We start from the raw sequence: 15,398 nt of genomic DNA, 5'->3' as shown, positions 1-15,398 counted from the left end.
CTCTACTGCTGGATTACACCTCCAGTCCATTTTGCTCTAGTTATTTTAGAGATGGGGTCTCGTGAACTATTTGCCAAGGCTGATCTCGAACCACTATTCTCTGGATCTCAGCCTCCCAACTAGCTAGGGTTATAGACATGAGCCACCAGTACCTGGCTTATGTGTCCTATCTTTTATGTCCCTTTGTTCCTCCATTACTGCTTTCTTATATGTTAAATATATATTTTTCTAGTATACCATCTTAATTCCTTTGATGTTTCTTTTACTTTTTTAGCTATTTTCTTGGTGACAACACTGGCGATTGCTATTAACATATCAACTTACAACTACAGGAGCTGGGGGTATAGTTCAGTGGTAGAATACTTGCTTAGCATACTTGAGGCCCTGGGTTCAATCCGTAGCACCAAAAAACTTGCAAAGGGATCTTGTTTTATTTGAAGTTTCTTCTTGGAATTTGAATAGTCTATTCAAAATTAGAATCAGAAAAATTAAAAAGGAGCTCTTCACAAATTCTGCTTAGGTAGGTACAGATTAGGAGTTTCTTACTATAAGAAGCACTTGGCTCCGGAATGACACTTACCTTATCTAATAATATGTTCTGCCACAACCTAAATATACTGACGTAACTTCTATCCCTGGCACCAAAAGATGTAAAGAAAAACTGCAAAGAAAGATAATAAGACAATTTTAGTGTTATGAAAAATAAGGGAAAGTGTCTGTCATGAAGATCTGTGGGTGTTTGCTATGGTCAGAGCAAACTAGTGGTGGTCACAGTCTATATACTGTTTTTATTTAACTTTGCATTACAATAGAAGAAAAATAGGTAATTGTTACATAAACAAGGGATCTGCAAATTCAAATTCTGTCTTACAACAAATAGTATCTTACATAATTGTGTCAGTATTTACTAAAGAAAGGGCAGCTGTTTTCATCATAGTTCATTCAAATGAGTCTAAATAAATTTATGAAAATGGGAAAACTTTATTTTATCCTGAACTTTACAACAATATCTGAATTGCTTGCCATTTGAGCAAAAATACACAAAGAAGATCAAAAAATACAAGTGGACTTCTGAGACAAATTTATTTTAAGAATCTTAAACTTTATACCATATTTTATACATTTTAAAAAACTTTCAGAAATACTGAATCTCTGCTACCCCTAGATATAAAATACCCATGTTAACCCTGAACTTTTCTTTTAATGCTATAGGAGAAAAAGTAGCATGTCTCAATCTATAATGCCTGCTTTCAGCCCCAATATTTCTTGGCATTTAATTAGTTTTTGCAAAGCCATATTTAAAAATAGGCTTTTATGAGAGAATGTAACAACAAGCAGCCCTGTCCTCTCTTCCAATCCCCTAGTTAGTGACCTTTCATCACTAAGTGGTTATCATTGGAGGAAGAAAGTTTAGCTCGATGCTGGTGTTGTTAAGTAAATTGTCAAACAAATGATGTTTTGGGTATTAATGTTTTTCATACAAATATTTTAAAGTGTTACTTTCCAAATCATTACACTGGAACCATTGATATATGCTCTTCATAGAGCAAAACTTTTTATAGAGGGGATATATCCAGGAGCTCTTCCAAACAGCATCACAAACACACTAAATGATCTACTGATCACTGCTTGCTACTGTCCCCTCTGCCCTTTTCCAAAGCAGAATTGTTTTGCCTAATTACAGTAGCCCTGTGTTCAGATATATAGGTTAGAAAAGTCTTTGTCATGTCCAGTAATGTGTTGTGCTTGCTAATATCCACTTCTAAAACTAAATAGTTTGCTATTAACTTTATCCACCCTTATACAAGAACCACATTCCCAGCTCCTTAAAACTCCCAGTTTTCTGGATATTCTCTGCAAATCAGCACCTTCCTTTATTCCTTGTTATATATCCAACTTCAAAAATGTAGTAATAAATCTTGGTTTAACAGTAAGCTTCCCAATGTGGGAAAAGCTCTGAACAGTAACATATATGTCTAAGTTGCTAGAGCATAGAAAGTATTTTAGAACCTAAAACAACCCAAAGTAGCATGATTAGCCTTCCTTTAGTCACAGAGTACATAAAAAAAGGCTAAAACTTAAGTAGTACAGAGTTTTTCCCCATGATAATGGAAAAAGCAAATTGGGTTAACACCTTGAGGAATTCAAGACAGAACCTGTCTGGGGTCATCTTTTGGCTCTAACCAATTATCAGTTCTGCCACTTTGAGCAACTTCTCTTTTCTTCAGTTTTTTTTTCTCATCTGTAAAATGAAAATAATTAATTACAGTAGCAGATCTTGTTGTATTTTCTCACAATAATTTCTCATAATCAATTGTGGGACTTAAAGGAGAAAATTTATGTAAAGTGTTTAAAATAGTTTTCAGTAGATTCTAGTTGTAAGTATTATCAAAATTAAAATGCTTGACCCTGAAATTTCATTAAATGTATTAGAAACAGTCACACATAAGCTTGAGAAGGTTTTGTCAGGCTGTTCACTACTGTGCCATTCATAATAACAAAACATTAAAAATGAACTAATGATTAAGGAAACCATTGTCTATCCATTCAAAGAAATACTATACAGCACTAAAAAGAGATAGATTTATCATTACTTGTCCATCTGTGACTTCAATATATAATATTTGTTTTAAAAGGAGAGCTGAAGATAAACATGAATTAGATGTCATTTACTTAAAAAAGCAAACTATAAACTGATAACATTGTTTGCCTCTAGAAACACAATGGAATTGAAGATTATAAGGATGGAAAAAAGACGTTAGTTTGAGAGTTATTTGATGCTTTTATTAATGTATTAATTTTTAAATGAATGCATGCATTGATCATAAAGTTAAGAATAAGTATATTTCAGTCTTTTCTTCCCTAAAGCTACTTGTAGAAGAGAGAAAAGTAGGCATCCACTCTAGGGAGTACAGAGAGCTGCATCAGCCCACAGCAGAGTGTCAGAACCAGAAAATAAGTGGGTGTGGTAGCATGTGCCTATAATCCCAGCACTCATTAGGCTGAGGCAGGAAGATCATAAGTTGCACGTCAGCCTGGGCTACACAGTGAGACTATGTCTCAAAAACACAAGAAAAAAACCAGAAAAGAATGAGAAGGCAGTCCATATGGAAGGGTTGCCCCACACAGATTGTCAGATTGGGTAAGATGGGTCTCTATATATGGGAGTGGCCTGAAGTACGGTATTAGAACAAGAAAAGTATGGGAGACTGGCACAAGTCAGACCCCAAGGACAGTGACTGTGTAAAGGGTTAGCTTGGCATAGGGTATTCAAAAGGCAAACATGGTGAAGAGTGTAGCTGTGAGTGGGTCAATCTGCACAGGCATTTCAGGGCACTTGGGTAGGATGTCAGAGTGTGAGCAGGGTAAGGACAGTGGCCTCATAAGACTTAAAACAGAAAATCAGAGCACAAGAAATGCTCAACCAATGCTGAGAATAAATCAAAAACACAAGGCCCAGCTTCAGAATGTTTCCACTGGCCGAATCTGGGAAATTTGAGCTTCAAAAAAAACATCATAATTATAGTAATGGGATATAACTCATGAATAAAATAAACCATGAGATCAAAGTGATATATACAAATGAATGATTAAATTTAAAGTTTAGTGAGAATGGCACAGATATGCCCACCTGATTTTTGACAAAGGCAACCAAAACATATGGAGAAAAGACAGCCTCTTCAACAAATGTTGCTGGGAAAGTTGGATATCTGCCTGCAGAAAACTGAAACTAGATCCATGTCTTTCATCCTGTACGATACCAACTCAAAGTAGATAAAGGACCTTAATATAAGACCTGAAACTTTGAAGTTAGTAGCGAAAAGAACAGGGAATACACTGGAACTTTTAGGCACAGGCAATAACTTCCTAAACTGAACTTTAAACAACTAAGAGAAAGGATTGACAAATGGGACTACATGAAGCTAAAAAGCTTCTGCACTGCAGTCACCAGACTATTTTCTTTCACAGAATGAGAGAAAAATCTTTGCCAGCTATATATCTGACAAAGGGACTAATAACCAGAATATACAGGGAGCTCACAAAACTAAACTCCCAAAGAATCAATGCCCCAATGAAGAAATGGTCAAATGAACTGAATAGAGCTTTTTTAAAGGAAGAAGTCCAAATAGCCAAAAAACACATGAAGAAATGCTTAACATCCCCGGCCATAAAGGAAATGCAAATCAAAACCACATTAAGAGTCCACCTCACTCCTGCATGTATCAAGAACACAAACAACAAATAATAGTGATGAGGATATAAGAAAAAAGGAACCTTCATACACTGTTGATGGGAATTTAAATTAGCACAACCACTATGGAAAACAGTATGGAGACTCTGGATATCAGGTTCAGAAAGCCAGAGGTAGCATGTTTGCTCTCATGTGGAATATAAAGCCCAATACAAATATAAGCAATATTATAAATACATAGAAAAATATATAGGCCATGTACCCAAAAGTGAGACTGGTAGAGGAGACCAAAGGAGTAGGAACAGAAGGAAAGAAAGATAGTGAATAATAATGAAATACATCACATCTGTGTAGGAACAGGACTCAAGGAAACACACTAAAAACCTAAACAACACAGATAGGAGGGGAACAGCAAGGAAGTACAGTGAAGGGAGGTTACACTGACATAATACATGCATAATACCAAGGCATAAATCTCACTGAAAAACAGACAGACACCTAAACAATGAAGGATTAAGAATGAAAAATGGGTCACACTAAGAGGAGGATACTAAGGGAAGGGGGAGGGTAAAAGAAGGAAGTAAAAAAGGTGAAAATGTGATGTATTTTCTATACAAGAATGAAGACAGAATTTTTAAACCTGTTGAAATCACCATAAGAAGAAAGCAGAAAAATGGAGGGGATGAACCAATTCAGGTTATAATACATACATACATGGAAATGTCACAATGAAACTCTGTGTGTAGCTTTCTTAAACAAACAAAAATGTGTTTTTTTCAAAAATAGAGGACAGGAAGGTAAAATGGGTCCTGTCTCAAGGTTGGTACCAGTGGGAGGTGGGAAGATATAAGGAAAAGGTATATATAGGAGGGTGAATGTGGCAGAAATATTATGTACTCATGTATGAAAATGGAAAAATGAGATCTGTTGAAACTATTCTAAGACTAGGGGAAGGGGGAGAAAGAAGAATAATGGAGGGGATGAATTCAACTAAGCTGTATTGTAAGCACTTTTGTAAATGTCACATTGTACCCCCAATACAACAATAACATGATAACATTTTTTAATGAAAAAAAATCTCTCAAGAACAGAAAAAAAGTTTTAAAAATTAAATTAAATATATTGTTACCATCAGAAAAAATAAAATAAAATTTGGTGAGAATGGTATGTTTACATAGTTTCAAAGTTTCTTGCCACAGAATTCCTGTGACAAAGGAACACAGACATGCCTATAGCAAAGCTTGGCAGATACCACCTTAATCAAATGATGAATGTAAATATCACCATAATGGTACTAACTGAAACATATGGCGTCTGATATGATGCAATGGAAAGAACAGAGCATTATTTCCATGTTTTTCTTCCAAAATTGCATAACCTAAATTTAATCACAAGGAAATACCAGATAAATACAGACTGAGGGATATTCTACAAAATAAGTAACGTATAATTTTTTAAATGTCAAGAGCATAAAAGTGAAGGAAACACTACAGGACTCTTCCAGGAAATTCAAGAGCAATATTTAACTAAATGGAATTTGTAGAACTTAAAATACATTTGAAGGAAACTTTACAAGTGTAAAAAGTGTAATTACAAAGATTTGTCATGGTACCATTTCTCCCCACCTTCTTTCTTTCTCTTTAAGTTTTTCTTTCCTTTATTTTCTTCCATCCTTCTCTCCTTCTTCCTCCCCTTCATGGTTTTCCATACTTCTTTACCTTCCTTCTTATCTTCCTTTTTTCTTTTTTGTTCTCAGTGTTAGGCTTCTAAGTCATAAACAGAGCCCTAACCAATTTTTCAGATGGGTACACAAAGATTATTCATATATCCCAAAATGACAGATATTGAGGGTGAATAATAAAAATGATGGCAGTTAAAGATAATTGCCCATTCTACAAAAATATTGTAATGATTATGTGTTTACTTGTATGCTACCAAAATCTGTTCACAAGAACCATTTGTTCTTATTAGTTGCTACTATGTGGGTATTATTGACTAAACAATAACCATGAAATTATTAGGATATTTAGAAATTTTAAGAACATTTTACCAATAGTTACCCTACCTACCTCTTACAATGAAGAAATGGAAAATATGGGTGAAAATTCTTGTAAACTATAAAGTACAAAAAGTCAGCAATCATTTAATCTCCCATAGCTATCCAAACATAGAGAATTCTAGTATTAAAGTTCAGCATATCTCTATAAGTCATTTCTAACTATAAGACCTGCCTATATTCCAGAATGATTATCAGTATCAGGCAGATTTTCTTCACACCATGTAAAATGACAAAGGTAGAATAGTTTTTCACCTTTTCACCCTCTGTAATGATCTGGATTGCATTTGGGATGAGTTGAGCAGTTTTCTCCTTGGTCATTAAAGTTATATTCTTTAAAGCAATACATATCTAAACACACAAAAGAATAAAATTTGAAAAATAAATTTTCAGAAGCACATACAACACAAAGGTATTGCATCAATCTAATCAAGAATATTCAGTTGTTATACATCAGACAAAGGACTGATAACCAGAATATACAGGGAACTTAAAAAACTAAATTCTCCCAAAACTAATGAACCAATAAAGAAATGAGCACGTGAACTAAACAGAACTTTCTCAAAAGAAGAAATTCAAATGGCCAGAAAACACATGAAAAAATGCTCACCATCTCTAGCAATAAAGGAAATGCAAATTAAAACCACACTAAGATTCTACCTCACCCCTGTTAGAATAGCCATCATCAGCAACACCACCAACAACAGGTGTTGGCGAGGATGCGGGGAAAAAGGAACCCTCTTACACTGTTGGTGGGAATGTAGACTAGTACAACCACTCTGGAAAAAAATTTGGAGGCTACTTAAAAAGCTGGACATCGATCTACCATTTGATCCAGCAATACCACTCTTGGGGATATACCCAAAAGACTGTTACTCCAGAGGCACCTACACATCCATGTTTATTGCGGCACTATTCACAATAGCCAAGTTATGGAAACAGCCAAGATGCCCCACCACCGATGAATGGATTAAGAAAATGTGGTATCTATACACAATGGAATTTTATGCAGCCATGAAGAAGAACGAAATGTTATCATTTGCTGGTAAATGGATGGAATTGGAGAATATCATTCTGAGTGAGGTTAGCCTGGCTCAAAAAACCAAAAATCGTATGTTCTCCCTCATATGTGGACATTAGATCAAGGGCAAACACAACAAGGGGATTGGACTATGAGCACATGATAAAAGCGAGAGCACACAAGGGAGGGGTGAGGATAGGTAAGACACCTAAAAAACTAGCTAGCATTTGTTGCCCTTAACGCAGAGAAACTAAAGCAGATACCTTAAAGCAACTGAGGCCAATAGGGAAAGGGGAACAGGTACTAGAGAAAAGGTTAGATCAAAAAGAATTAACCTAGAAGGTAACACCCATGCACAGGAAATCAATGTGAGTCAATGCCCTGTATAGCTATCCTTATCTCAACCAGCAAAAACCCTTGCTCCTTCCTATTATTGCTTATACTCTCTCTACAAGAAAATTAGAAATAAGGGCAAAATAGTTTCTGCTGGGTATTGAGGGGGGGGGAGAGGGAGGGGGCAGAGTGGGTGGTAAGGGAGGGGGTGGGGGCAGGGGGGAGAAATGAACCAAGCCTTGTATGCACATATGAATAATAAAAGAAAAATGAAAAAAAAAAAAAGAATATTCAGTTGGAAAACTTTAAGAGTTAATAAGCATGTGCTTGTGTTCTCTATGCAAACCAAGGTCAGCAGTCAGACATTCTTTCCTTCAGCATTCTCCCCATCAACTCCTTTATCTAACCTTAGTATGAAAAGACATGATGTGGGTGTCAGATTCCACATTAACAAACACACAAGCAAAATTCAGTCTTTAAGTAAGACATGGTTGGAGAGCCAAAAGACAAATGTTCAATCTTTTTTCAAACTGAATCCTTTCTCTTACTATATTAAATAAGTACAAATGGGGCTCAAAATATTAACTTAGAAAAATATACTACAAATTTATGCATACAACAAATAAATATATTTACACATATATAAGTATAGATGCACAAATATGTGTGAATTTACTTTGTGAAATATTTGTGAATTTACATCTAAAATACATTGTTTTAAAGAGGACTATATATAGTTCTACCTACATAATTATTTGTATCAACAAGTCAAATGCAAAAATACATCTTACCATAGTTTCCCATGTAAAGATGTTGCTATAGAAACACAACCAGTTTTCTGAAAGATACAGTCGTCCCTGAAGCAAAATGTCCCTCTGAAGAGTAGAATAAGGAGCAGCTCATTCACAAAAAAGACAACTGGCCACTGCATAAACCTTATGCTACTTGGACACATGGAAAGTCATCACTTTGTTCATTAGTTCATTCATTCATCCATCCATATACTTCCGACATTATATGCTAGATATTTTGTTGTATACTAGTAGTTACCAGAAATGATTTGCATGATAATGAAACAGTACAGAGAGAATGTGAGTCATTAATAAATACAACAAAGATAAGTAGGATAATGACCAAAAGTAGAGAAAGCTATGAAAGCTTATAACAAGAGCAATGTAGGTAAGGGGTAAAGAGTGTGAGAAGAGCATTATCAGGAAGGACTGCCCTGAGAATGGGATCTTTAAACTAAAGGCTGAGATCAATAGAGCCAGCAGGATCATGAGGAAGAGCACATGCAAAGGCCCCAGGGTAGAAGAAGACATAGCACACTAGAGGAACTCAATGAAAACAGGTGACCTTTGGGCCAAAGAAGAGAAGACAGAGAAGCTAGATGCTGTAAGGTCTCACAGACCACAGTAGAACAGACTCTGTGAGAACCCACTGATGAGCTTTAAGTGCAAGGGACATGATGGGTTATTTATTATTAAAAACCACTTTATTTATACTCTGAAAATGGATTCAAGTAAGTCAGCTGGAAGTCCAGGGAAAAGTTGATAGTGGTTCAGACCAGAAGTAGAAATATTAGGAGACACAAATAATGAGATTCAGAGACCTTTAAGAAGTAGTGAGGCAGGCTAAAATTAGGGAAAGTTCAGGACTGATAGAAACTTAAAATTGCATCTCAGATTGACCATGCTCTGGCTTGGGACCGCCCTCACCTGGCTGGGAACTACCCACACCCTTCCCTACTCACTGATTTTGGATGAGAATCACCTGGTCCCTCCCTTAGCATAAACCTTGAATACATTTTAAAACCTGGAGAAGAGACATATGCTCTGCCTCCAGATTCCACTTGCACCTACCATGCTCCCTTTTGTAATTCCCTAACCTAACTTTTAATAAACTCCATTTACACCCCCGTATCCTATGATGGGAGTCTTCCCCAAAGGACACAAAGAATTTGGAAGTCTTCTGACCACAGACACCACCCCTGCTGGCAACAGTAGCACTGATGGGTTATTGCTGATTGATTAGACATTGGACAAGAATAAGACAGTGGTTAAAAAGATCTCAGAAACTTGTATACATTTAAGTCAGATTCAAAGCTGATCCTCTCCATCTGAACACTAAAATCTAGCAAAATCAAATCTTCAGTTTAAAAAAGAAAAAGCAGTCTTCTGTAAACAGTCACAGCCTACCAAAATCATTGCCTACAGAACAAGTAGCTATCATACCTCTAATAGTAAGATTTGACTCTGTGGCTAATATAAACAGTATTACTAAATTACTGATAATACAAGATATAAAGGGCTGCTGTGAGGTGACTTAGTTAACTACCAAATCCTAAAATTCTATACAGTAATTCATAACTTTAGAAAAAAGTTGCATAAACCTCAAAATATTAAAATTTGTGTTAAATTTCCAAGCAAATACTAAAAACTGAGCAAATTAGTCTTTCGCAATGTTTCCTTCAGTTAAAAAAAAAACAAAACTGAGATGCCATCAAACAAAAATTCCTAGTAAATAATTAAACAGATTAAGTTACTCATTTACTGGTATAAATCTCCCAAACAGAGATTGAGCTAAAGGTCACTGTGAGGTGTCATGAAATTTTGTCTAAGCCACTGAAACATTTAATCATTTCAGTGCTTCTCAGACTTCAGGTACTTGGCCAAATTATTAAAACACAGACTGCGAGGCCCCTGGCTCAAAGCTCTGACTGAGTAGGGCTGGGGCAGGGTCAAGTGTCTGAGTGTCTAACAGGATCTCAGGTGATGTTAGTGCACATAGTCTGTAGGTCACACTGCATTATTTTATATTAGGTATATTAAAAGCACTGGTACCCACTTGAAATAATTTAACTGAAGATTATTTGATATACATTACAGACATTTCAGTGGCTTAAAAAAACGGAGTCCCTAAAGTACGTGTGTTATCATAACAAGTATATATCTCAGTAAAATGGCCTTTTTAGAAATGGCAAAGACAATATATCCTATACAAGAAATAGAACATTTTCTTTAAAAAACAAAAAGATTTTACTCTTTTTTTCTCCCAATTTCCCTGATAAATGAATATGTACAACAGTAAAAACCTCATTTCAGGAGGCAATATTTTACCTGACTTGAATCATACTAACAATTTGAATCACCTAAAATGGAATAAGAAAATGTCAAAATTATTTTGTTTTAAAACTTTATAATGGCTACTAGAATGTTACATTAAAATTAATTAATCAAGCAACTTAGGCCACTCTGATCTATGTATTTACATCAATTTACTAGCCATTACATGATCAATTTTGGCAAAACTGAATGGCCCCAACTGCCAAGATTTATTTTGGGGCTGGTGGCATGGCTCAAGTGGTAGAGAACTTGTCTAGCAGGCTCAAAGCCCTGAGTTCAAGCCCCAATACCAACAAAAAAGAACTTTATTTTAGTAATTGTTATTGGAAAGTCATTTTCCTGGCCACAATGCCAATTCACAAATAAGGAGATCAGGGTTTTGAGGAAAAGGAAATAAGGTTTATTATTGTTAGAAATGCCATTCGCAGACATTGGTCAAAGAAACATGCAGGAGTTGCTCAGCAAGGCAAAAAGAAAAGTTTTACTTCTGCAAAAGGGTGCAGCCACAGTCCAGAGTCTGATAGGCAGAACACACTGAGAGTGGAGTCAGCTCGTTTATCTCTCTCTGTCCCTCATCCTGATGGACGGGTTTGGGTTCACAATTTTTGCAATTGGTTGCTTAGAAAAGGGGGCACGTGGGGTAAGGGGGACCTCGAAGCAGGAAGAACAAGAAAATTCTTTGGGGCAATATTCACCTTTAAGCAAGCAGTTTGAGATTAGGACATCTGGTGATAAACAGCTCTTTGACCACAAGAACCTTGCAAGGTCAAGCAACGTTTTCACAAAACATGTAAGAAGTTAGCTGGCATCTACACAGTGATAGTTTTACATTAACTCCTTTGACAGAAAAGACCTAACTTTAGTCGATTTTCACAGTTCCCCCCTTTCTTTTTATTTATAGCTCTTTTCTTTAAACTTAGATAGTATTAATTGACTTTTTGTTAAGCCTGACCATCTAGTTGCCCCTATCCTTATCAGACAGACTGTACATTTTAAGAGGGCCTTCTTAGTTCATCCTGTACTTGAGGCTTGTTATCTATATTTTATGACTACTGCTCATTATTTTGGTGAGACCTCTTTTTGTTTATTTTGGGGGAGTATGTTTTGCTCAGCACTGTATGCGAAGCTGGTTTGTCATGTCTTTTTAAGTGTTTTGTTTTTAAGTATGTCTTTTTGTCTCCTTTATCTAAAACAAAGTTACTTTTGTCATCTGTCCCTTTACATTTACATCACCAGGGACATCCTTGTCTTTTTTCTTTTTTACATTTGTCTCTTTATATTTGCCCCTTTCTAGAGGTAACCCTGACTTCTGTCAGGAAAGGGGGCATTAACTCAAGGGGTCCCTGGATAGTCAGTTAGTGTCTCAAAGGGGGTCTGCCAAAGAGTCCATAGTATCAGGAGGAGGTCTTTGGCATGTGTGGCTTTATCTACATCACCGTCTGGAGCTTGATTGTCTCCAACCTTGATGAAACAAACTTAACAAGCAGATTAAGAAACCAGGGGCCAAGAAGAGGGAGGAACCAGGTTAGTGACAGTAGTCAAGATTAATTTTTTTTTCTCATACTTGTAGCAGAAAGCGTTGGCTATAGTACATTTTTTAAATGTCTGAACCTGTGGGGTTTTTTTCTTGTGCTGAGTAGAATTACCACAGCAACAATACATTATCAGTGTATATGTCCCAGAAAAACATTTTTAAACATTGCTTAACATCTTTATGTATCAAAGGACATGTCTAGAGTCAGTAAAAATACTCACTTTGTCTCTATTTAAGTAGAAGACCCCGTCTAAAAAATATGAGTTTGTGCCTGGAAGGGCTTTAATGCCAGATAGCCACACATGCTTAAGAACTATTTCCTCAATCCTCTCGGCTTTGGTTATTTTTGAGAGGTCTGGCACAAGCGACTTCATTTGAACTTTGATGGCATTCCCCCCTTATCTCCAAGTTGCTTGTCTCTGAGCAGTCTCCTCTGAAGATCTGTCTCCCATCCAAGTACTAAGCAGGCCTGACGCTATGTAGCTTCTGAGACCAGAGAGATTGGGCATGTTTAGGGTGGTATGGCCTTAGACTGAAGATCTTTCTTGACTGGCCATTTTCTTCCCTCATTATGAGGATTTTCTCTTTTTTAGATTTTTGTTTGTTTGGTTGATTTTGGTCCCATGTAGGGGTTGGGGAAGTAATGAGCAGATTAGGTGGAGTCAGTGCCAACTAGACCCTTTTGGACAAATTTAAGCTAAAAAGAGGCTTAGAAGGCATGATTCTTTGGCAGTGGGCTTCTAAACAAGGACAGTACATAACGAAATCCAACAAAAGCAGGCATACAAAAAGCTAACCTGGTTGACACTAGAGTCATTTTTCATAGACTTGATTGTAAATGCCACAGAGGATCAGAACTATAATGACAAAAACTTAAAAGAGCCATAGTTAAAATTCTGATGGACAATTTAGCAACTAACAGAACATTGTATCAGTACCATTAACTTTTTGTTACCGTGTTTATCTAAATCTTGTATTTTAGAAGACTTGATATACTTGAAAAACATAAACATATTTAATATACAGGAACCAGCAACAGCATTACAGCGCTATAGAGTTTATATATACATATTAGTTTAGTTGTTGCTCTTGAAGTAAAACCTTAGATTTTCTCATCAGTTGTGGGGAGGGGTTGGAGAACAGTGTCAGTGACCCCAAATAGCCCAAAGACACATATAGGGTACCAACTGCATTTGAATCACCCAAGACAAGAGTTGTTTAACTATTTAACAGTTTAATAGTTGTTTAATTATTTAACAACAATTATGAGGTCATCTAGAAAATTTTACATAAATCAACTCTTAAATGAACTTTTATTTAATTATGACTTAGTTACCTCAGTAGTCAAAACCCTGACAAGAATCACCAGAGAACACAGGTAAATATTTATGTGCACTAAGTGTGGAGTTAGGAAACCTAATAGCCAAGAATCATGGCTCAGATGTTGATAAGGGATCACATCCCAGATCTTTTATATTAACAGATGGCCCATGACATATAGCAGGATCCCACCAACCTGTAGTCAATGGAACCCCCTTAAAATAACAGGCCTAATCTGGACATCCCAGGCCAAAAAGTCCCTCTGCCCAACATGAGGAAGGAGTAGGACTAACATCTCCACTCTGTTGACTCTAATAAAAACTGGAGGTCTTGACCTCCAATGTAGTGCTCTTTTTTGAGGTCTTGTTTTTTTGTTTTTTGTTTTTTTTCTTTTCTTTATCCTATCTGGAGGGTGCACTTTGGCTTTGTTTTTGTTTTTGTTTTTTTTACTTTGTTTTACATAAGTAAATCTGTCTCAATCCTTATATCAGTGCAGCAGCACCCCTGGTGCTCAGCTGCCTATTGTCTCTTTATGTTTTAATAAACTGTTGTTGTCTTGATAAATTTTTGGATTAATCTTTAGCACCAAAAATTCCTGACAGTTATCTTGACAAAACAAAAACCTTTTTTAAGACAGTTTTTTTGTAAATGTTATCAAGGACAATACAATATTTTTAAGATAGCCTTGTTATGAGCTTAGAGAATTAAGTTTTAGTTTAACATCAGTCCATTAAATTTTGACCTTACAAAATCTTTAATGTAACTGGATTTTAGTCAACTCAATCACTTACATCAGCATTTATAAGCTCCATCTTTTTATGACAACTTGCTCTGTACCTTTATGACAACTTATTTTGTATCCCCTGGGGGAGCTTGTCTTTATCCTCTTTTTTCTTCTATTTTGAGACAATTTTGAGGACAAACCTTTTTCATATAATCCTTTTTTTATTTTTAGCTTTTTATTTTAAAAAACCATATCCTTAATACCTTTTATATATTTTTTGTTACTTGTTGAAAATAACTCATAAAACCTTTTAACTTAGAGTCTTATATCTACATGAAAAGACCAGACAGAAAACAACCTTAAAATTATTTTTTTTGTATAAAAACAATTTAGAGAAAGCCCATTTGTTAATAGATCCATATATTATAAGAGAGAATTAAATCCCAGATTTTATTTATGACAGAATGAAACAGGCTAAGATCATTTTTTAACTACCCAAATTTCAAGATTCCTGCTGCAGGCTGTGGTCCCCTTTTTCTTTCTGGTCTGAAACATAGTGCCAACCCCTGAATGCCTGTATCCTAGTGAGACCTGATTGAAATAAGTTTGAAAACTGGTTTTCTTAAAAGTAGCAGTAGAACAGAGTAAAAGTAACAATTTTTTACACTGATTCTATAATAAGAACCATCCTCAAGATGTTTACATATTCATATGTAAAAAGTTTAAGCAGTGTATAACAGAGATCTTTAACACAAACACCCTGGGTTTTTTTTGTTACCTTGAATATCACATTAACCTTATAACAACAGTTTCAGAACCATTTTGAAGATGCTTACATACACATACATACACACACAAGCACGCACGCACACACACACACACACACAAAATTAGAATGCACTCTCAGAAAAAACTTTTTAAACCATACCTAGAGGGCTATCTGGTTAATGGTGGATGATGCATCTATTCTCTTGTGAGTTTCCCTTTGTGGAACTGAATTTTTGTTACCCATCCCTCTCTTGTGAGTTTCCCTCTGTGGAAATGAATTTTTGTTACCCATCCCTTAGCCTCAGTTTTGGCTATTTCCCCAGGA

At 35.8% G+C, this 15,398-nt stretch overlaps 1 protein-coding gene across 6 annotated transcripts in view; it reads right to left on the bottom strand.

The window, feature by feature from the left end:
• The window catches only part of Gramd1c (GRAM domain containing 1C), a 62,653-nt gene that overhangs the window by 43,275 nt on the left and 3,980 nt on the right, over positions 1 to 15,398 (bottom strand). For 5 of the 6 annotated variants that reach the window (XR_012447936.1, XM_074073173.1, XM_074073172.1 and 2 more), the window contains exons 2-3: positions 2,135 to 2,242; positions 581 to 661 (exon numbers count right to left, since the gene is read on the bottom strand). The exons of the other annotated variant lie outside the window; for it this stretch is intronic. Coding sequence is in view for 4 of the 5 variants with exons in the window: in XM_074073173.1 (XP_073929274.1) it covers positions 581 to 661; positions 2,135 to 2,170 (117 nt within the window). In the remaining variant the exon portion in view is untranslated. The remainder of the gene's footprint in view (positions 1 to 580; positions 662 to 2,134; positions 2,243 to 15,398) is intronic. 6 annotated transcript variants of the gene reach the window in all.

Source organism: Castor canadensis, chromosome 5 (assembly GCF_047511655.1).
Source record: "Castor canadensis chromosome 5, mCasCan1.hap1v2, whole genome shotgun sequence".
Lineage (NCBI taxonomy): Eukaryota > Metazoa > Chordata > Mammalia > Rodentia > Castoridae > Castor > Castor canadensis.
The sequence above is the reverse complement of the archived record's forward strand: the minus strand, read 5'-3'. Positions and strand labels throughout refer to the sequence as shown.